This window comes from Apostichopus japonicus, chromosome 22 (assembly GCF_037975245.1).
Source record: "Apostichopus japonicus isolate 1M-3 chromosome 22, ASM3797524v1, whole genome shotgun sequence".
Classification (NCBI taxonomy): Eukaryota; Metazoa; Echinodermata; class Holothuroidea; order Aspidochirotida; family Stichopodidae; genus Apostichopus; species Apostichopus japonicus.
In genome coordinates this window covers 26622023-26647476 of record NC_092582.1, presented here as the reverse complement: position 1 = coordinate 26647476, position 25454 = coordinate 26622023, and the positions used below count along the sequence as shown (strand labels likewise).

Below are 25454 nucleotides of genomic sequence, written 5' to 3'. Positions count from 1 at the left end.
CTTATGTTTATTAAATGCCGGGATTACTGCTCACTGGTTAACGTTGATTTGGTGAATAAAATCTGCAAGAGTGCCTCCATTTGATCAATCGCCATCCTAGTTAGACGAGAGTAACACTCTCGGTAGGTTTGGTACATTTGTTGACCAATCGCAGCAGGGTGATACGTGAAACCTGTACAATGAATGTATGTTTGCACACATAAAAAGACATGCGCAGTCAATATTCAGTACTTAGAGGTATCCGTAGTTACGACTGCCTACGGATAAAGTTGGCTATCGCTTGAATGCATTCGTTTAATCGACGGTGAAACGTTCTCGTCAAAATGACAAGTCTATGAACATTTGTCTGCAAACGAAGCTGAACTAATTATAATTTACCATCAAAAAACTAATTCTCTCGTCTTGAAGTTCCTTAATGGAAATTGACTGCATAGTTGTTGATGTTTGTTGCATGAAACTATATGTGACTTTTGTTCGCTTGGAGGAATCCATGAGAGTTGAAAGATAAAACTATTCATCTGAAATGGCTGCAGTCTGATGTGAGTATGTGTACCTCACTAAGCATCAATTACTTCATATTCAGTTCACCAGCTTTGCTTTTCGACTGTTGAGTAGTGATTTACGTACATAAGATTTTGTTGTAATAAATCTTGTGCTGTCAAAAAGTAAAATTTTAACATCGTTCAGGTATAATATTGAGAGGTTTATAGATTAAGTCTAAATTCAAACTAGCCAGAGTTTATCGGATTAGAGAGTTAAATGATTGATTTCAAAAAATAATCCAATATAGTGTTATGTGTGTGAACTGAACGCTAAGACTTTGCTGTCACGTTTATCATTGGAGAATTAAATAGTATTTGTGTATATATTAGGTGCATTCCCACCTAAAGGAACCACACTGGACTAGTTGGTACACCTTTAGATTGGAGAATTAAATAGTATTTGTGTCTATATTAGGTGCATTCCCACCTAAAGGAACCACACTGGACTAGTTGGTACACCTATAGATTGGAGAATTAAATAGTATTTGTGTCTATATTAGGTGCATTCCCACCTAATGGAACCACACTGGACTAGTTGGTACACCTATAGATTGAAGAATTAAATTGTATTTGTGTATATATTAGGTGCATTCCCACCTAAAGGAACCACACTGGACTAGTTGGTACACCTTTAGATTGGAGAATTAAATAGTATTTGTGTCTATATTAGGTGCATTCCCACCTAATGGAACCACACTGACCTAGTTGGTACACCTATAGATTGAAGAATTAAATAGTATTTGTGTATATATTAGGTGCATTCCCACCTAAAGGAACCACACTGGACTAGTTGGTACACCTTTAGATTGGAGAATTAAATAGTATTTGTGTCTATATTAGGTGCATTCCCACCTAAAGGAACCACACTGGACTAGTTGGTACACCTATAGATTGGAGAATTAAATAGTATTTGTGTCTATATTAGGTGCATTCCCACCTAAAGGAACCACACTGGACTAGTTGGTACACCTATAGATTGGAGAATTAAATAGTATTTGTGTATATATATTAGGTGCATTCCCACCTATAAAACCACACTGGACTAGTTGGTACACCTATAGATTGGAGAATTAAATAGTATTTTGTGTATATATTAGGTGCATTCCCACCTAATGGAACCACACTGGACTAGTTGGTACACCTATAGATTGGAGAATTAAATAGTATTTGTGTATATATTAGGTGCATTCCCACCTAATGGAACCACACTGGACTAGTTGGTACACCTATAGATTGGAGAATTAAATAGTATTTGTGTATATATTAGGTGCATTCCCACCTAATGGAACCACACTGGACTAGTTGGTACACCTATAGATTGGAGAATTAAATAGTATTTGTGTCTATATTAGGTGCATTCCCACCTAAAGGAACCAAACTGGACTAGTTGGTACACCTATAGATTGGAGAATTAAATAGTATTTGTGTAGAAGCATTCCCACCTATAAAACAACACTGAACTAGTTGGTACACCTATATATTGAAGAATTAAATAGTATTTGTGTTTATATTAGGTGCATTCCCACCTATAAAACCACACTGAACTAGTTGGTACACCTATAGATTGAAGAATTAAATAGTATTTGTGTATATATTAGGTGCATTCCCACCTAAAGGAACCACACTGGACTAGTTGGTACACCTATAGATTGGAGAATTAAATAGTATTTGTGTCTATATTAGGTGCATTCCCACCTAAAGGAACCACACTGGACTAGTTGGTACACCTATAGATTGGAGAATTAAATAGTATTTGTGTATATATATTAGGTGCATTCCCACCTAAAGGAACCACACTGGACTTAAGTAGTCCTACTAATTAAATAGTATTTGTGTATATATTAGGTGCATTCCCACCTAAAGGAACCACACTGGACTAGTTGGTACACCTTTAGATTGGAGAATTAAATAGTATTTGTGTATATATTAGGTGCATTCCCACCTAAAGGAACCACACTGGACTAGTTGGTACACCTTTAGATTGGAGAATTAAATAGTATTTGTGTCTATATTAGGTGCATTCCCACCTAAAAAAAAAACACTGGACTATTTTTATATATATGTATATATATATATATATATATATATATATATATATATATATATATATATATATATATATATATATATATATATATATATATATATATACGGTAGCATAATACAAGCACTATACGTATTGTGAAGAATGAATATACTAAGTCAGAACGTATGTGTTATAATTACCTGACTCATTAATATGATTCGTATTACGTAGTATAGGTATATACTGATTTCAATGTTTGCATACTTTCATAAATATCTGATGGCGTGGAAGAATAATCATATACAATTCAATCTTCGTGAATTCGCGTTAAAGATTCATTGATTGACGGTGAATGTAAATGTCATTAGCCTTCGTATCGAAAAGAATGAAGATATTACTAAACTGTTTGTATAATGGCATAATTATGTTATGGGAATCTGGTAGAATAATCATATTGAATATTGTATGGATAGGGAAGCAAATTTGCAAGAATAAACACATTGACTCAGCCGTTAATATGGCCATATTTATCTCACGTATTGATTGTTTTGGCTACGTTTGCAAAAAACTCGCTATATTTCAATTCAAGTTTTTCAATCGATCATATCAATCGAACATTACAAAGAGATAAAATTAAAATAAAGAATGAAAACATCAATATTGACAGAAAAACAATATGAAGTAGGTATTAAATAAAAAAGATTAGAACATAGAGTGAAAAGATTATTGATTGATTGAATGAGGAGAAGGATAATAAATTCCATTAACACAAAAATAGTGGAATAGAAGTCCACGGAAAACAAGAAATACGTGCAAAACAAGCAATAAAAAAGAAGCGACGAAGACATAACCGAGCAAAAGATGATACAATTTGGTTAATAATTTGAAGGCAATGGTTATTGACTATAGTCACTGTTTGTATATGCACACGTGCAATGATATAGGTACAAGCAATTGTATTATGATATATGGCAATGGCACAGTCATGGTTTATACGTTGCTGTGGTAAAGCTATACAGTTCAGTCATGCTAACCAGTCATGTACTGACGTCGGTCGGTGATATAGATTTACATAGATTGATCAGAGAATACTTGACCTACCTTATATTGATTGTATCAGCATTGTCATCATCAAATATGTATATGCAATATTTACTCTATGAACAGGTTAGTTATACATTGAGAATAGTATACAGCTTGTGTGGATCCATTCTAAAATAACTAATAGTGGATGGGAGCTAGCAACACACATTCTCCACCTCTCTCTCTCTCTCTCTCTCTCTCTGGGGAATCTAAGATTCATTCAAATATATAGCACTATACAACTATTGCAGCAACGAAAAGGATTATCGATTTAAAAAAACAAATATCCTACAAGTTAACTTTAAAAGTGAAGACATTGGTTTTCTATTCATATTTAGTTCGGAATACGTGTAGCCTATCATGCTTTATCATTCAACATGTAGACTTTGGGGGAAATGTAATTTTTTTTGTATTGTGTACGGGCTGAGGGCTGAGGGTACATTGAGGGATATCTGTGGTGAGATTGCCACGTATAATAAAATAATAATAATAATAATAATAATAATAATAATAATAATAATAATAATAAAATATTAATAATAATAATAAAATAATAATAATAATAATAAAATAATAATAATAATAATAATAATAATAATAAAATAATAATAATAATAATAATAATAATAATAATAATAATAATAATAATAATAATAATAACAATAATAATAATAATAATAATAAAAATAATAATAAAATAATAATAATAATAATAATAATAATAATAAAATAATAATAATAATAATAATAATAATAATAATAATAATAATAATAAAATAATAATAATAATAATAATAATAATAATAAAATAATAATAATAATAATAATAATAATAATAATAATAATAATAATAATAATAATAATAATAATAATAATAATAATAATAATAATAATAATAATAATAATAATAATAATAATAATAATAATAATAATAATAATAATAATAATAATAATAATAATAATAATAATAATAAAAGAGCTATAATGGACTGCATTGTTGTAGATTAAATGTTTATCATATTGTTCTTCTTCCTTTCACAGCTTCTAGATTGACTGACTTACTTATCGTATTCAAGGGATCATAACAAGACCGGAATTGGTTAATAATGGTGGCTGTTGTGACTGGTAGAAAAGGCCATACATAATGTGCATATTGATACCAATACTCGGTTAATATAGTTGGTTTTGTTGGCAATATTCTTCAAATCGAAACTGAACATATTTGCTGATTGAATATTTTCGAGGGATATGGCTTTCCTGAATAGTTCAGATTTATCAGAGAACTTTGATCCTTATGTCTATAGCGATATGTTTTCTGGTTCAATGTTTAATAAAACCGGAAGCGGTCATTCCACGGGATCCCTCATCGCGATGACAATTCTAGCTATAACTTATACTCTAGTTATGGTCATTTGTGGAACCGGTAATTTTCTCCTGTGTTGTGTTATAGTGAGATTTCGACGCATGCGCACTACAACCAATCTACTCATTGGCAATCTAGCATTGTCTGACTTTCTTGTGGCTGTGATATGCATTCCCTTTAATTTTTACTTCAAAATGGCTAACACTTGGCCGTTTGGTCGAATTATGTGTGTGTTGGTCGGCTACCTGAAGATGGCGTCATTTTACGTGTCAGTCAATTCACTTCTTGCTATTGCTATCGATCGGTAAGTGAAAATTGTTCTCTCTTTCTCCTTCTCCTTCCCCTTCTCCATCTTCTTATCCTTCTTCTCCTTCTTCTTCTTCTTTTTCTTCTTATTCTTCTGTAACTGAAGGATGGGCACTGAAAGCAATGCCGCAAGAAGGTCAAAACTATCATAAACACCAATTATCATTAAGTATGTGACAAAAATAAAACCTACTGAAACTAAATCGATTTTATGAAGACCAGAGCAAGGACTAAATCGTTCCATTACTATCATTAATTACGAGTAATATATCATGGTAACTGGTCGACCTTTATGAGACACATAGAAACAAATATATAATCGTACAGTTACCTTCAGCAGGTTTCGATCAATACAAAACCATACGGGGATTGAGTGAAGAAATTCTGCGTTCAGATGTTGCTTCGAAATATAAACTTTTTCCGAATGGAATTATTAGGCGAATTCCAAAAGATATCACACTCGTTGCTTTTAGACTGAAGTATTTTCCTTGTGTGCAAAATTTTACATTGTAACACTTCGATGTAGGGGTTTGATGTCATATTTTGTTTTATTTTCATTACTGCATAATCAATAATCATTACGGTATCAATCAAACGTTACAAAGAGATAAGATCAACAAAAGACATCAATAATGACAACAAGTTAATAAAAAATAAATATTAAATCACAAAGAGTAGAACATAGAGAGGAAACATGATTACTCGTGGAGCATGTTAAGAAAGTTTAACAAGAAAACTTTTGGAATAGAAGTCCCCGGAGAGCAAGGAGTACAGTCAAAGACAAAAGAAACAGACAAATATAGAACTGACACACTATCGTGGAAACGGAAGTCCCACCCCTCCACCCTACCACGTACCCACATCACTACCCCCTCCATCCTACCACTTACCTACATCACTACCCCGTCCACCCTACCACGTACCCACATCACTACCCCGTCCACCCTACCACGTACTCACATCACTACCCCGTCCACCCTACCACGTACACACATCACTACCCCGTCCACCCTAACACGTACCCACATCACTACCCCGTCCACCCTACCACGTACCCACATCACTACCCCGTCCACCCTACCACGTACCCACATCACTACCCCGTCCACCCTACCACGTACCCACATCACGACAAACCAGGCTACATTGAACTAAAAGATAAGACAAGGGATGAATGAGAGGAAAGGTTAATTTTATAGTTAACAATGGTAAGAATTTGAGACCTTAGGACCTTTGAAACAGATACAATGGTTCGTGCTATTCAAAGATTTACAGGAATGCTGAGATATGTGCCGTTGAAATTTGAATCTATAGTGCTGTGTTTGTGTAGGGAATAACGGTTGGGAAAAACATCTTGAAACATGTAGGAAGAGCCTCACTGCAAACTTGAAACATCAAGGCTGCAATTTGATGACTAACGATGTCATAAATAATCAAGAAAATAGGATTACTGTGTGAAAGAGGGGAGCTCTATGTCTTGTAAAGCAGTGTCCTTTTGTGAAAAACATGAAGTTTTTTGGAGTGCCCAGGGAGAATGACAGTAGGGTGAGTAAGGTAGGAAAATGGTTTTATAATAAGAACGAAGAATTCTCATTGGTAGCTAAAATATCAGACTGTTGGGAATACCGTCTCCTTTAGAAACTTTGTTGAACACATAATCAAAGCATTGTCACACACATAAACAATGTAGTGTCACACACATAACCAATGCAGTGTCGCACACATAACCAATGCAGTGTAGCACACATAACCAATACAGTGTCGCACACATTACCAATGTAGTGTTGCACACATAACCAATGCAGTGTCTCATACATTACCAATGTAGTGTCACACACATAACCAACGTAGTGTCGCATACATAACCAATGCAGTGTCTCACACAAAACCAATGTAGTGTCACACACATAACCAATGTAGTGTCGCACACATAACCAATGTAGTGTCGTACACATAACCTATGCGGTGTCGCACACATAACCAATGTAGTGTGGCATACATAACCAATGAAGTGTTGCACACATAACTAATGCAGTGTCGCATACATAAACAATGCATTGTCGCACACATAACCAATGTAGGGTCGCACACATAACCAATGTAGTGCCGCACTCATAACCAAAGTAGTGTCGCACACATAACCAATGTAGTGTTGGTAAGTTACATGATCGTTAATTGGAACACCTAAGAATTTGGTAACATGAGACTATTTGATATGGTCGTGGTTAATAACAACACAACAGGTCTTGTTGACGTTGGGCAAAGATTTGTTAGCTTTAAATATATAACAAAAGTTATGTAACTCTTTTTCAACTATAACATTACTTGATATTGTGTCAGACCAGGTACAGAAGAGGGTGATGACGTCACCACAAGAATCATGGAAATCTTATCGCTTGAACAATGAAAGTCGTTAGCATGAGTCATAAAGTCACCCTAGATACCCAGGTCAATAGTTCAAAACCACTTTAACATTTTAAAAAACAACTAAAACGGTCTTTATTACATAAGCACGTGTAAAGGTTCTAGTTTATATTCCTGTGTTTAGGTGTATTTTGGTGGGGGGGGGGGGTTGTGTTTTTTTTTTTTTTTTTTTTTTTGGTTGCCTGGCCTTGGTAAGCTCTGCTTCTGCCAGGTCTCCCCCACTTCACATCATTTGTATATATCAATTGTTTAATTTCTATGGAATGTATCTGTATTGTATATTCAAATGTTATATGTTCACTTTGTTTAAGTTATGGTGAAGTGGAAATAAATAGTTTTCAATTTCAATTTCAATAAATACAAGTGGACCGAGAATTGAAACCTTTGGCACGCCGGCACAGACAAAAGTGTATGCGTGGCCATTGGCTACGAAGTACTGTTTACTATTGCTTAGGTTATTTCTGACCTATTACAAAGGTCTGGAGGACTTGAACTCCTTGACCTCATGGACTTCCACATTTGACGTTATTTGATATGCTCTTCTCATCTATTCAAACAATATTCATTCCAACAATTATTATTCAACATATTGGGTGTCATACTGGCAGCTTATTAACAGCTACGAGAAAAAATTGATAAATTATGTGAAGCAAGTAATTACAACCCGGATATTTGACTTTACCTCTGACCTTGACTTTGACCTACGAGTCGCTAGGTACGGGAGCACTACGTCCCATAACCCCAGGCACATTTCCACCAAGATTGAAGTTTATCAGGCCCATGATTCTTGAAGCAATCCTGATACACTTCTTCACTTAAATATATGGCCAAGTTTGACAACGAGTTTTAACATTAATTAGAGCACTGTTAACTTGAGACTTGTGTTTGATTGGGTATGAGGGGTTTGGATATTTCGTTATTTTTGGTATTCCTTTCATGGATGATAATTTGTTCTTGATTATTTGACCTTTGACCTATAATATTTGACCCTACGACCTCATACGTCACGGAGACACCATACATTTGATATCTAGACACATACCCACCAAGCATTCATTGAAGTAAACCTGTGCCGTAAACCACCAGTACGATGGTAAAGTAACTTGTATTTTATCAGGCTGCTGAATCTAAATACGTTGTACTTCTGTGCATTCTATGTAGCTTTCTTATTAACTACTTTTCACAGTCGAATGAGCACTACGAGGTTTATGTATAATACCTGCGTTGTGTTCAACGCGCTAATGGGTTTCGAACTCAATTCACTAATAAAGGACGATTGACATTCATGTACACCAAATTCTGCGCTTCGCTGCTTCTCACTTTATGGTAGGATGAAAATTTCAGCTCCTCAATCCTAATTAACATTTCCATCCTTGCGTCTTACAAACGTAAACAATTACTACTCCTCTTGGGGTTTTTTAACTGTAAATTTGATAAACACTTAGCCCATAAACTGATAAAGCGATAACATTGCAAATACAATTGATCTTGTCAATTATATCATATTTTTATATTGTATGATATTATTATATTGTATCATACGGCATCAAACTAAATAACGATTACGTATGTCCCAATCTATAAACAGACGATACATTACAGGCCGTTGCAGAGAATTAACTGGTGTACATAATATTATACACTTATAGTCAGCCCGGGGAACATAGTTCAGTCCGGGGATTTTTGCATTCTGCCGGGGAAGAATAGGACTACTGCGGATGTACCCCCCCCCCCCCCACCCCACCCCACTGATTCAGAAGTTTATAAACCAAGTTCCTATATTCACTGGCACGTTACCAACGCGTGACACGAAATACCTAGTTTGCAGTCTTGTCTGTGCTTAGCTTTCAACTATATGTTCAGAGTAAATAGTTATAGGTCCATCATTACGAGACAAAAGTCATTAGTTCCATAGACTGCGCTAGGATTGCGGGTTGTCTAAGAGAAATAAAGGCTTCTTTATAAATATATTTATTTCTGTTCAAATGTCTATTTTGTTGTTCTGGTGATTCTGTTTATTCCCGGAGGTGGATCATAGGTATTGTTAATGACTTCTTTGTAATTGCATAGTCTTTTCTTGTCGCACTCGTTAATGGGATTAATGAGATATATTCCGGTAATCTATTAGTTTATATAGTACTCCATGGAACTGGATAGAGTGAGGAGGAGGAGGAGGAGGTCAAAATGGCATACAAATGATTCAATAACATAATGTTGATCAGGTGGTGATGAGACCAACGATATTATTCAATATCATACTGAAGTTAAGTGAAGTAACCTTATGACGGTGATAAGGTGGGTCGTTATTACAACAAATCATTTCACACAGTAATGATCGGGTGGTCGAATTGACCACGGAGCCTATTCTCATAATTCTCACCGCTACTAGAAAATTCGGTTTTAATTTTTTTTTCAGATGACAGCTAAAAGTTGACCATTTTTGTACATAAACATTATTAATATTGACGCTATGATATCTAATTATGATTATAATTTATACCTTTGTACGCTGGAAGCATTGAACCCTGCAGGTAATTGTTCTTGATGAGATATCCTGGTATTGTATGGTCTAAAGTATAACAGCACTGATCTTTATTCCTGTCAAATTGTAACCTAACATTTGTAAACTATTTACTTTATAAATTAACATTTAAATTTAACGTGCGTGAAATACTATTACTCTCAGTGTTGTGGCTGGATCCTATTAGAAGTTTACTTACAGAAGCCAAAGAGTTATTAAAATGGAGCTTGGTTGGAGAAAAATCCTCGATAATCATTTCATTCAAGATATTGTACATCGTATTCAAATGAATTATTTGCGGAGAAGTATGATACGTCTATACTTATTGTATATATATATATATATATATATATATATATATATATATATATATATATATATATATATATATATATACATATACATATACATATTTATACATATAGGCCTATATATATATATTCATTTGCCTTTGTCGTTTACCTCCATTGCATATGCATATATATATATATATATATATATATATATATATATATATATATATATATATATATATATACATATACATATATATATACATACATATATATATATATATATATGTATATATATATATATATGTATATATATATATATGTATATATATATATATATATATATATATATATATATATATAAATGAAAATCGTAATGAGTTGGAAAATCAAGAACAGTGAAAAAACCTTCAGCCTCCACCGGGACTCGAACCACGGGCCTCCCGCTCTGTACGCGGACACCCTATATATATATATATATATATATATATATATATATATATATATATATGTATATATATATATATATATGCATATGCAATGGAGGTAAACGACAAAGGCAAATGAATATATATATAGGCCTATATGTATAAATATGTATATGTATATATATATATATATATACACTATATATATATATATATATACACTTGGATCAGATATATATATATATATATATATATATATATATATATATATATATATATATATATATATAAAGATATATATATATCTGATCCAAGTGTAACCTCTTAAATAGCTCACGTGATATATTTAATGGGTCTGATGCGGACATTAACAGACTTACGGGGACTAAAGTTGTTTTGAGAGCTGTCTGAATTGTCCGGTTATTGCTAATCAGTAAGCCCACTCGCGGTATGAGCAGTGTTTATAATTGGTAACGAATGAGCGGCCTCCGTCCTTATATACGTGCTATCTGTAGTAGACTGAGCATGAAATAAGACAGACAAATATTGTAAGGAAATCTGTCATTATCGAATTGTACCTCAGCAATGTTTATGTAATAAATAGAGAAGACAGAATAGACCGTGCAAATGTAATTGCGTTGTCTTGTTTCTTCTTGGTTGTTGAAGTACCGCAGTTTCACGGGATGCGTCGGATACATACTATTGTTGAAACTGCAGGCCGCTGTTTAGGTCAGTTCCTTGGTACTTCCTTCTCCTTCCAATCCCGCAGCCTGACAAAACGATTCCAACATTTGTGCACGTGTATATTGTACGTACACGTTGTACGTACACGTTGTAACGTTACACGTACAGTGCACGTATATAGTGAAAGTGGGAGTTGTTACAGAGACCATGACTGGAACAACGGATAGCTTGATTAACAAAACATAATATTGTAAGCTACATATTGTCAGGGATACCACGCCCAAACGAAAACGCAATTAAAAAAGCAAGAACATCACGCATGCATTCCACTTAGCCAATCCAGTGCTAACCCTGGTTGCACCTCTGTCCTCTGACCAGCCAAATGTGTTAAACACAACACAAAGAAAAGAATGTAACGACAATGAAACACCTGTTCGATGACTTATTATGTTTACATATTTCGTTATTTTGTTTCCTCGACAGATACATAATCATAATGCATCCTCTTAAACCCAGAATGACTATTTTCACTGCTGGTATCGTGATCTGTGTTATCTGGTTGATTTCTCTCGGAGTCGTGATCCCTTCAGCGGTACATACCAAGACAGTCTCATTCTACGACGGATCAGTCAAATGCCAAGAGATGATATTTTCTAAAGTGCTCAAGGCGTACACCATAATGGTGTTTATCATCGAGTTTTTAGTACCTTTTAGCGTTATGACGGTCGTCTACACCTTAATTGCTAAACGTCTTTGGTTTCGTCATGTCCCGGGGGAGCACGTGACCGAAGAACAAGAGTTAGCAGCTGAGGTGAGCAAACGGAGAACGATTCGCACGTTAGTGATTGTTGTCTCCTTATTCGCTATATGCTGGGCACCGTATCACATCTTGGCTATTGTACGCGATATCCTTATCCCTTCAATTCATTCGGAGCATGTCGAGACATTTATGACGGTATACTACGTCACAGAGGCTCTCGCAATGGGAAACAGTTTGGTCAACACTTTCATCTACGTCATATTCAATGCCAACTTTAGGAAATACGTCTTACAGCTCCCAGAATCATTCCGATCACGCTCTAACAGAGAGGTTAAAAGATCATGGCACCGTCTAGCCCAGCAGACGGTGTCTCGGGGTTCAACTCGCTCCAGTCAGTTACGTACCTCTGGCGGAAGAGGAAGTGAAAGGTCCAAAGAAACTTCGGCGCATTGAGAAAGGCTAAAATGTCAGTCTATTAAATGCTTCAATTTAAGATAAATATCAAAAATGTATTTTCAACCAGCCCCCCCCCCCTCGTTAACCTCCAGCCCCTCCCCCACTCCCACCCCCACTCCACGCCAGACCAACGAGAACGATCAACTACGGTAAAGACATTGATTAAAGTACATGAACCGGTAAATGAATACATTGTTATGAAGACATCTAACGATAACACTCAGATGCAAAGAGAGAGACATGAAACGTAATATGATCAAACTAATTAGACGCTGCCTGCGATTACTAATTAGACGCTGCCTGCGATTACTAATTAGACGCTGCCTGCGATTACTACTTAGACGCTGCCTGCGATTGCCTTATGTTACCGTCAAGTGTCTCATGTATATAATTAAGTAAATCAAAGATATGTTTATTAATGAGCTTTATGCATATTTTACTAGTACATAATATAAAAAGCTTGGCTGTATAGAACGTGAGAGCGTAAATAGGTCTAGTTTATCCTACAATTTGGAGAGTGGACAAGACCGCTAATTTCATTAGGAGACTTGTGCATTATCGTGATCTCGCATAGGCCTATTGTAAGTAGTTTTGCCTAGAAACTTACTAAAACTTGCACGTTGTAATGCTTTTATCTAATTAATGTGTGCTTCTCATTTTCGAAGGTATTTATTAGTACTCCGAGCTCGTTTATCTGTTTTTAATGAAGAATTAGCTTACATCGGGACTTTCGGTCGGTGGCGACAACTACAGACAAGACACTAAGGTTCAAGGGCACAGTTATGCACCGCCTTTGCTAAACATGCCTTGTTGACTAAGGGTTTAGTAAGAGTGGAATCCGTTTGGACATACGCTGTTGCTACACGATAGTCCTGAACCCTTGAGTACTGTTAGTGCTACAATGTGGTGTTGAACACAAGTATATCGTAGCAGCTAGAGTATGGTTGGTGCTACCATAATAGTATAATAACGGCCAAGGGAGATGAGTCGGGAGGACTGAGTACATAACCACGGCCAACTGAGAGGAGGTTGGGGTGAGCGATCTGATTCGTAGCCAACGTCAAGGTAGAATAAAGGTGCATGAGAGAAGCTGGTCGACGATAGAGACCGAACAACCACTCAAAATGTACGAGTAAAAGGAGCCATTTGTAATAGTAGTTTGTTAAAACTCCAAGTGTGAACTTACACACACTGTTTGTTTGGTTGGTTGGTTGGTTGTCAGATATACCTGAAACGTATTCAATATCGAACCAGAAACGACGAATTCTAGCAGGAAATCATTATAGATTAAAACAAGAGTTCCGGCATTAAATCTACTTAAGATTAATTAGTTAAAGGGATAATACAGAGCTTGTGAATAATCGTGATCATTTATGTCCAACTATTACCTTGATAGCTCGTTCCGTTGCTGATATATAATTTGCGAAACTTATTAATTTTATTTGGATCGGTGCATTGTGAAATATATTCAGATTGCTATACATGGACTACCCGTTTTTTAAGCTATGAGATCTTTCTTATTCAACTAATTCAACCGTGTGCAGTAATGTTATTTTAAAGTTGGGAAGGTATAATGAAGTGACTTTTTCAGTATAAAGTTACCTTTTCAAGGGATCATAATTAGATCAGTAAAAACTATGAATTGCCTGAAACCATTTTGAACTTTGCTAACATGTCTAACTATATTATTTAATATTGTTCATGATTTGTAACAACCTTACATTGAGGAGGGTATTGGCCTAACGTTACATTGAGGGTATTGGCCTAACGTTACATTGAGGGTATTGGCCTTGTCATACTATACTCAGATATTTAGTTATATCGAATCATATTCAATCCTATACAAAGCATAATGGCGTTGCTAGGCAGAATGAGGCAAGGTTAATTAAGTTTGGAGCATTAATGTTATTAACAAAGTATGTTCATTGTAAATGTTATGGTAACGATACGTGTATAACGCACACGTCACACTGACAGAAAACATCTTTCTTTAAACGTATAGTGAAAACAACACGTAAAAATCAAATATCTTCCATTCTGTTGTTTGCGAACTCAGCAATGGACTAAAACGGACGCATCCTTTCACGTACCTTATATGTTAGAGATACGACACAATCAAAATGCACGAAATACTTCTCTGTGTTCTAAAGGAACATGACGCACGTATTATCATGTTCTGTATGTTATGTCACTCGACCGATTAAATTCGTTCAACTATCGTTTAATCTTCTTCATAGGACACTAAAACCGGGACAAACGGATGGCATGTGCAGGCTAGCATTAGTACAGAATACGGTAGACTACATTACGCTTATGCTGAGTGAATATATTCTTCAAAAGGAGAGGGAGGGGGGGGGGGTAGCAATGTCAGAGGCCTGACAACATTGATTTGTTAACATTAAAAATAGCAAGACGTAACAAGTCGGCGTACGGTGGCCCAGACAGGACTGGAAATATCTTAAAGTGAACTGTTTACTCGGATTTTCGAATTGATATTTCGAAAAGTTGAGTCTTATTTCTACGTCGAGATTCTTACTTAAAAAGTGAACATTTCAGTTCAGCAATTATACTAGATGTTAATTGATGTCTCCATTTATAGTTGAATAACTTTCACTTGTGTAATTTTTGGCACGAAATAAAGTAAGATATGTTACAAATGATTTTAAAATAAATTACGATATGTTTAAGATCATTGAAAAGAAAACAATATGTTAAAGATCGTTGAAAATAAATTACGATATGTGAAAAATCATTGAAAATATATTACGATATGTTAAAGAACATTGAAAATCCAATGTTATTAGTGCAGGTTTTATTAATGTACCACTTTAATCATTTTGAGAAATCACAGGCTCAACATTGAAAGTTACTGGACTGTTTAGTCTAACATGCATACAATTAAAGGTATAACTCAAGCTTTGCTTATTTTATTTTATCGATGGAGTTGACATAATGTTCACTAAACGACAGCCTCAAATCATCTTAATCGTTATGAAGATTGTTGATCAACGAGAAGATTTATGGAAGAAATAATGTTTGTATATTTAGAAGCTTCCATAGTTTTTACAAATGGAAAAGAAAGTCGACAGTAGGTGTTCATTGTAATGTACATTATGTATCTAAAAAATGGTAAGATCTGTGCTATTCCTAGCTTAACTCAACGTTCTGAGAGAATCCTTGAGATATAACCATGCCGGAAGTTCTGAGAGACTCCTTGAGATATAACCATGCAGGAAGTTCTGAGAGACTCCTTGAGATATAACCATGCAGGAAGTTCTGAGAGACTCCTTGAGATATAACCATGCAGGGAGATGTGAGAGACTCCTTGATAAAACCAGGAAGTGGTGAAAGACTCCTTGAGATGCAGGAAGTTGTGAGAGACTCCTTGATATAACCAGGAAGTGGTGAAAGACTCCTTGAGATATAACCGGGAGGTGGTGATAGACTCCTTGAGATATATCCAGGAAGTTGTGAGAGACTCCTTGAGATATAACCATGCAGGAAGTTCTGAGAGGCTCCTTGAGATATAACCATGCAGGAAGTTCTGAGAGGCTCCTTGAGATATAACCATGCAGGAAGTTGTGAGAGACTCCTTGATATATAACCATGCAGGAAGTTGTGAGAGAATCCTTGATATAACCAGGAAGTGGTGAAAGACTCCTTGATATATAACCATGCAGGAAGTTGTGAGAGAATCCTTGATATAACCAGGAAGTGGTGAAAGACTCCTTGAGATATAACCATGCAGGAAGTTCTGATGAACTCCTTGATATATAACCATGCAGGACGTTGTGAGAGACTCCTTGAGATATAACCTTGCAGGGAGATGTGAGAGACTCCCTGAGATATAAACATGTAGGAAATTGTTAGAGACTCCTTGATATATAACCAGGAAGTTATGAGAGACTCCTTGAGATATAACCATGCAGGACGTTTTGATAGACTCCTTGAGATATAACCAGGAAGTTGTGATATACTCCTTGAGATATAACCAGGAAGTGGTGAGAGACTCCTTGAAATATAACCACGCAGGAAGTGGTGAGAGACTCCTCGATATATAACATGGAAGTTTTTAGAGACATCTTGATACTACCATGGTATAGGAAGTTATGGCACACAACAACTCAGCACAACCAGGAACTTGTGAGCGACTTCTTCATATAAACAGGATACCATTTGCTCAACAGTGTGAGATTAATACCATTTGTTCAACAGTGTGAGATTAATACCATTTGTTCAACAGTGTTAGATTAATAACATTTGTTCAACAGTGTGAGATTAGTACTATTTGTTCAACAGTGTGAGATTAGTTGCTGATAATGGCAAAAAATGGGATCACCCTTCATTTGGTATTTCTAATTTGTTAGAGGTTTTGCTGAATTGGGTTAGCCTAATTTTGTATAATCTATGGTTTATTCTGAACTGAACATTTGGTAAAAATATTACTTAAATTAATATTGTAGGGTTTCAGGGAGATTGCGCAGACATTATCATACAATTTTTTGTGACGTAAATATGTTGGTGTGACAATGAGAATGCTGTAACAAGTTGTCTCGGAACAATTAAAATAGTGTCTTTTACAAACCCGAGCTGCCTTCAGCCAATCTAGAAGGTTGAGGAGGTGGCGCTCTCCATCATTAAACTGGTTCATCAGGAAATGAATGAGCAATCTAAAACGTCAATGTAATATGCATGGTAAGAATCTTTCTATTTACTGTGTGGAAAAACATAAGATGGTGGCGTGTATCAAACATCATATAGATTTCTTTGTTTTGTGATTTCTTAGTTTTGTGATTTCTAAGTATTAAGTTTTGTTTTAATAGTCTATATCAGTCACTCTGTTGTCACTATGCTTTTTGTTTTGTTTGTGTTAATAGGAGTATATATCATGGACGTCCGTTTGCCTTCGGAAAAATATTTCCTTTTTGTAAACTAACCTCCTTACACTTTTGTTTAATGTATTAGCGCGTTTGTTTCTTGCATATTAATTGAAAAGATAAAACTGATGTTGTTTTGTTTTATTACAATTTCGTTCTTTCTCCCGTCTGTTCAGAGTCTGTTAGACGTTTATCTCTACTGATTAGTTTGTCTAAAGGTTGATTGGATTAATATTAATATATTGATTGTAATAGAGACATGTCGTTATGCTGTCGAAAGCATCATGAATTAACATACGATATTTTAATATTATCTGGGAGCTGAATTTGTTCACTTGCAGTGTTGTCCCAATTAAAGTTTAAACACATGAAACCTTTTCATGTGTATACCAGTGTAACATAATTGTTAACTGAATATTCATGTATATACCAGTGTAACATAATTGTTAACTGAATATTCAAAGACACACGTCAATCCTGAAATTATCATATTTTCAAGAGCTGATTTAGCTTACAATAGCAATGTTAACTTACCTTATCCATGAATATTCAGTGATCTTCGCCATTAGGGATAGATGAATATTACATCAACTTTCATCTATAAAATAATGTAGTATTCTCTGCAGGTTTGTAACATTATGTGTAGGCTGCTAAATGACACGCCCATCCTTAAAGAGACCATGTCTAACGTTTCCTATCCTTCTACAATGTATCAATGTCATCAACGAAACCTACCACTTTATACCTAATAATTATCCTCCACCTCTAACACCTCCCCCCCCCCCCCCCTACTTTGGAAAATTTTCTATTGCTGAATGCCCTCAGATGCAATTTGGTGCGACAAAAGTGTACAATGGTGATGTTAATTTACTTCTAAAAAAAATGTTTCCCGGGTGTAATTTTCTAAAATATTTATAAAACAAAGTTGGGATCATCTTTCTCAAGAAATTTTATTTCTCATAGGTTATAAATTTCTTACAACCAGCCTGTAACTGCAAAATGGTGTTAAACTGTAAATCCTCATGCTCATACATTTACATAGCTCCCAACTCTTGAGAAGGCAATTGCTGGTCCATGCCACGAATCGCCGTCCTGGGTGAGGGGTATAAGGGGAGGGGGTGTCCCCCTCCCCTTTTGATTTTTTATGGAATCCTGGTGATGCCTACATGTAAAATGGTGGCACTTAGAAAGGCTTTTGTCACCCAAAATTTTCTGAGAAATATGCATTTTTTTGTGTGTAACATCAATAAATTGAATAGTAGGTGATAATTCATTCTTTCCCGTGGCATGAAAATGTTCGATGCTCGCCCCAATGAAAAGAAATATAGGCTAATTTGAGGTTCAAATGATGCTGTAAAGGAGGTTTTATACTCTATTATGCTAAATGCTAAAGAAATGATGGTTGCTAAGTCAAAAATTGATGCAAATTTTTTTATGTATACTTGACAATTGCAATGCGGTTTCTTCGGACGCTTGTGCGGGTCAGCGGGTTTGGGTGTTAGAATGCGGGTCTAATTCCCGCGAATTGCGGGTCAGTTGGGAGCTCTGCATTTAATTTTAAACCAGAAAACGAAAAGGTTTAGACTAGTCTACCACTGCTATTCCTCTCGATTTTTTAAATTTCCAATCATAGGATTTAGCGGATGTTCGGAAACACTTTTTGGCTCACCTTTGGGGGGGGCCATGGCCCCCCTTGGCCCCCCCTTGGATCCGCCAGTGTATATATATAGCTTGCAAATATTGCAAGGGAAATTATACTGCCAGATAATTCTGCAAATAAACACAACAGGCGAGGAGAAATTCTTACAATTCATCCAGTCTCCTCGAGCGTAATGAAATGAAAATCCATTCTCTCTCAATACCTCTTCATAAAGGAAGATATGCGCCCAAATCATAGAGAATAGGAATGGTCTATCTATATCAGCATGCGGTCATCGGTACAAACTAGCTGATAACAGTCGGCTTGGACATTTGTATGCATTACCATTTTGTTGTCTCAATCAACGTAAGATAATTTTATTTAACTTGACATATTTTTTTAAGGATAATCAAATTACTGTTAAACCAACAGCACCCCTCGTATGTCTGCTGAGTAATCGGCGAGTAGACGTATTTTCCAAAGATTTTAGTTTATTTGTAATCATTTGTTTTGTTTGTTTTATAGTTTCTAAATGTAATTCTATCGATGACAAAACATGAAAACGGTTCTGTGTTGCTTTTCTTTCTACTTGTGAATTATTGCGTTGTATAACATGTTATATTACAGCAGAAATCAGCCTGCCAGGATTTACCCAGTATCAATAACCACAATAAGCATGATACATTAAAGTAATACACAGCAACATATTCCCTATTTCATGACAGGAATTTGGCAAAATGGAAGGGTGGAAGGGAGGGTGCATGGGAGGGGAAGGGAGGGTGGAAGTGAGGGTGGAAGGGAGGGTGGATGGGAGGGTGGAAGGGAGGGTGGTAGGGAGGGTGGAAGGGAGGGTGGAAGTGAGGGTGGGAGGAAGTAGGGTGGATGGGAGGGTGAAAAGGAAGGTGGAAGGAAGGGTGGAAGGGAGGGTGGACGGTAGGGAGGGTGGAAGGGAGGGTGGAAGTGAGGGTGGGAGGAAGTAGGGTGGATGGGAGGGTGAAAAGGAAGGTGGAAGGAAGGATGGAAGGGAGGATGGACGGTAGGGAGGGTGGAAGGGAGGTGGAAGGGAGGTGGAAGGAAGGGAGGTGGAAGGAAGGGAGGGTGGAAGTGAGGGTGGAAGTGAGGGTGGAAGTGAGGGTGGAAGGGAGGGTGGAAGGGAGGGTGGAAGGGAGGGTGGATGTGAGGGTGGAAGTGAGGGTGGAAACGAGGGTGTAGGTGAGGGTGTAGGTGAGGGTGGAAGGGAGGGTGAAAGGGAGGGTGGAAGGAAAGGTGGAAGGGAGGGTGGAAGGGAGGGTGGAAGGGTGGGTGGAAGGGAGGGTGGAAGGGTGGGTGGGAGGGAGGGTGGAAGGGAGGAAGGGAGGAAGGGAGGGTGCGTGCGGTGTAAAGAGTCCTTGCAAACAATAACTAGTATGGTCCTGATTCTTCAACCTGACGACACAGAAACCCATTGACGATGCAAAACAATCTCATGCAAGATCTGTAAATGTTTTCAAATTGATATTAAAGAACATTCTTGAGAGAGTTATTAGAAGTTCTAAAACAATTCATTCACAACTTTTAAGATATTATTTCGATGAATATCTTGAAAATCTTCATTTTCTGTTTTATTGTGAAGCAGTAAATTTCAAGCCCAGATAATGATTTTACTAATGCTCCCTATACGATACTTTAATACATGTAATCCACGTGTAATGTACATCCATATATAACCATGATAACGTGACACAAAGCTTAAAACACTCACAACCACGGAATCAATCTATTCAAATCGATACAGGATAAAAGATTGGGCAACATTTGCTGTAACCGCTTTGCATATGTGAACTACGTGCTGCCCATTACAACGTATATCATTTAGCAAATGGGTAACATTATAACAAAGGTCTTCCAAGGAAAAGGCTGTGCTCGAAAAACAAAAACAAATTGATCCACTCACACTAATGGCAATCGACTAATTATATAGTCTTAAGATGAGTATAGATGTAGTTAAGATGCAGTATAGATCTCGATATTAAGAGTCCATTCTACACGATGTAGTATAGATCTCGATATTAAGAGTCCATTCTACACGATGTAGTATAGATCTCGATGTAAAGAATCCATTCTACACGATGTAGTATAGATCTCGATATTAAGAGTCCATTCTACACGATACAGTATAGATCTCGATGTAAAGAGTCCATTCTACACGATGCAGTATAGATCTCGATGTAAAGAGTCCATTCTACACGATGTAGTATAGATCTCGATGTAAAGAGTCCATTCTACACGATGCAGTATAGATCTCGATATTAAGAGTCCATTCTACACGATACAGTATAGATCTCGATGTAAAGAGTCCATTCTACACGATGCAGTATAGATCTCGATATTAAGAGTCCATTCTACACGATGTAGTATAGATCTCGATATTAAGAGTCCATTCTACACGATGCAGTATAGATCTCGATGTAAAGAATCCATTCTACACGATGTAGTATAGATCTCGATGTAAAGAGTCCATTCTACACGATGCAGTATAGATCTCGATGTAAAGAATCCATTCTACACGATACAGTATAGATCTCGATGTAAAAAGTCCATTCTACACGATGCAGTATAGATCTCGATGTAAAGAGTCCATTCTACACGATGTAGTATAGATCTCGATGTAAAGAGTCCATTCTACACGATGCAGTATAGATCTCGATGTAAAGAATCCATTCTACACGATGTAGTATAGATCTCGATATTAAGAGTCCATTCTACACGATGTAGTATAGATCTCGATGTAAAGAGTCCATTCTACACGATGTAGTATAGATCTCGATGTAAAGAATCCATTCTACACGATACAGTATAGATCTCGATGTAAAAAGTCCATTCTACACGATGCAGTATAGATCTCGATGTAAAGAGTCCATTCTACACGATGTAGTATAGATCTCGATGTAAAGAGTCCATTCTACACGATGCAGTATAGATCTCGATGTAAAGAATCCATTCTACACGATGTAGTATAGATCTCGATGTAAAGAGTCCATTCTACACGATGCAGTATAGATCTCGATGTAAAGAATCCATTCTACACGATGTAGTATAGATCTCGATATTAAGAGTCCATTCTACACGATGCAGTATAGATCTCGATGTAAAGAATCCATTCTACACGATGCAGTATAGATCTCGATGTAAAGAGTCCATTCTACACGATGCAGTATAGATCTCGATGTAAAAAGTCCATTCTACACGATGCAGTATAGATCTCGATGTAAAGAGTCCATTCTACACGATGTAGTATAGATCTCGATGTAAAGAGTCCATTCTACACGATGCAGTATAGATCTCGATATTAAGAGTCCATTCTACACGATACAGTATAGATCTCGATGTAAAGAGTCCATTCTACACGATGCAGTATAGATCTCGATGTAAAGAATCCATTCTACACGATGCAGTATAGATCTCGATGTAAATAATCCATTCTACACGATGCAGTATAGATCTCGATATTAAGAGTCCATTCTACACGATACAGTATAGATCTCGATGTAAAGAGTCCATTCTACACGATGCAGTATAGATCTCGGTGTAAAGAATCCATTCTACACGATGCAGTATAGATCTCGGTGTAAAGAATCCATTCTACACGATGCAGTATAGATCTCGATGTAAAGAATCCATTCTACACGATGCAGTATAGATCTCGATATTAAGAGTCCATTCTACACGATGCAGTATAGATCTCGATGTAAAGAGTCCATTCTACACGATACAGTATAGATCTCGATGTAAAGAGTCCATTCTACACGATGCAGTATAGATCTCGATGTAAAGAGTCCATTCTACACGATGCAGTATAGATCTCGATGTAAAGAATCCATTCTACACGATGCAGTATAGATCTCGATATTAAGAGTCCATTCTACACGATGCAGTATAGATCTCGATGTAAAGAATCCATTCTACACGATGCAGTATAGATCTCGATATTAAGAGTCCATTCTACACGATACAGTATAGATCTCGATGTAAAGAGTCCATTCTACACGATACAGTATAGATCTCAATGTAAAGAGTCCATTCTACACGATGCAGTATAGATCTCGATGTAAAGAGTCCATTCTACACGATGCAGTATAGATCTCGATGTAAAGAATCCATTCTACACGATGCAGTATAGATCTCGATATTAAGAGTCCATTCTACACGATACAGTATAGATCTCGATGTAAAGTGTCCATTCTACACGATACAGTATAGATCTCGATGTAAAGAGTCCATTCTACACGATGCAGTATAGATCTCGATGTAAAGAGTCCATTCTACACGATGCAGTATAGATCTCGATGTAAAGAGTCCATTCTACACGATGCAGTATAGATCTCGATGTAAAGTGTCCATTCTACACGATGCAGTATAGATCTCGATATTAAGAGTCCATTCTACACGATGCAGTATAGATCTCGATGTAAAGAGTCCATTCTACACGATGCAGTATAGATCTCGATGTAAAGAGTCCATTCTACACGATGCAGTATAGATCTCGATGTAAAGAGTCCATTCTACACGATGCAGTATAGATCTCGATGTAAAGAGTCCATTCTACACGATGCAGTATAGATCTCGATATTAAGAGTCCATTCTACACGATGCAGTATAGATCTCGATGTAAAGAATCCATTCTACACGATGCAGTATAGATCTCGATATTAAGAGTCCATTCTACACGATGCAGTATAGATCTCGATATTAAGAGTCCATTCTACACGATGCAGTATAGATCTCGATATTAAGAGTCCATTCTACACGATGCAGTATAGATCTCGATGTAAAGAGTCCATTCTACACGATACAGTATAGATCTCGATGTAAAGAGTCCATTCTACACGATGCAGTATAGATCTCGATGTAAAGTGTCCATTCTACACGATGCAGTATAGATCTCGATATTAAGAGTCCATTCTACACGATGCAGTATAGATCTCGATATTAAGAGTCCATTCTACACGATGTAGTATAGATCTCGATGTAAAGAGTCCATTCTACACGATGTAGTATAGATCTCGATATTAAGAGTCCATTCTACACGATACAGTATAGATCTCGATGTAAAGAGTCCATTCTACACGATGTAGTATAGATCTCGATATTAAGAGTCCATTCTACACGATACAGTATAGATCTCGATGTAAAGAGTCCATTCTACACGATACAGTATAGATCTCGATGTAAAGAGTCCATTCTACACGATGCAGTATATGTGGATCTTACTGTACTTTCCATTTCAGACAATCAAATAATGTACTTGCAGATGCATGCAGACTTGTTTCTACTTACCAAAATATTTTTATACTGAATATCATTAAACGTGAGCCCTCCCCTCCTGTAGGTAGTTAACTGACTTGGAAAGTTGTATGGTCTTTTACACAGTAAGAACAATATGCATATTCATAGTTTGTTTCTTTGTCACACAGTATTATTACATTGATTAATTATTGTATGGTATACTCGAAAGAAAATGCATTGCAATGAACGAATAATCGCACTTGCTTCTCATATACCCTTAATAAATAAGAACATTTTCCGAGGATATTTGCGACTGAAGGTGTGGATCGATAGGTGTTTCTCATTGTTAACTGTTGTCCGATTATTCTAAGACATGGAGAAAGAGGAGCTTTATTGCAGTGAGAAGTTTACATGTAACAAAACCCTCCACGCGGGCATTCAAAGTCAAATACTAGTGAACAATAACCAAATTCCGTTTCGACGTATTAATTGTAAGGAGAGCTATGTAAAGGGAATGTTTGACATATTATCATGGCCCTATAAACTGAGAGCAAGCTCGGTTCCATTAGTTGAGTTTAGGCTAGCACCGAACAATGCTCATCTCCCATTGACTAACGCTGGCATGTATGTATTGGTCATCTCTCATTGACTAACGCTGGCATGTATGTATTGGTCATCTCTCATTGACTAACGCTGGCATGTATGTATTGGTCATCTCTCATTGACTAACGCTGGCATGTATGTATTGGTCATCTCTCATTGACTAACGCTGGCATGTATGTATTGG

At 36.3% G+C, this 25454-nt stretch overlaps 1 protein-coding gene across 5 annotated transcripts; it reads left to right on the top strand.

Annotated features, from left to right (window-relative positions):
• Positions 1-310: 310 nt before the first annotated feature.
• On the top strand, positions 311-15210 carry LOC139964304 (prokineticin receptor 2-like). 5 transcript variants are annotated; one of them, XM_071965803.1, is made up of 4 exons: positions 311-539; positions 4693-5318; positions 12154-12481; positions 15124-15210. In XM_071965803.1, exons 2-4 carry the CDS (start codon positions 4900-4902, stop codon positions 15208-15210), a joined length of 834 nt encoding a protein of 277 aa, XP_071821904.1. In that variant the 5' UTR covers positions 311-539; positions 4693-4899. The 5 variants fall into 5 exon arrangements, with proteins under 5 accessions (XP_071821904.1, XP_071821903.1, XP_071821902.1 ...); XM_071965802.1 differs by having other exon boundaries at positions 12154-12896; positions 15124-15183; XM_071965801.1 differs by lacking the exon at positions 15124-15210 and adding an exon at positions 13552-13682 and having other exon boundaries at positions 12154-12896.
• Positions 15211-25454: the final 10244 nt, after the last annotated feature.

What these genes read in the sequence shown, in the direction of transcription:
- LOC139964304 (XM_071965802.1), top strand. Translation starts at nt 4,900, where the DNA reads ATGGCTTTCCTGAATAGTTCAGATTTATCAGAGAACTTTGATCCTTAT. An exon ending in CTTGCTATTGCTATCGATCG is followed by an intron (nt 5,319 to 12,153) that starts GTAAGTGAAAAT and finishes TTTCCTCGACAG; the next exon opens with ATACATAATCATAATGCATC.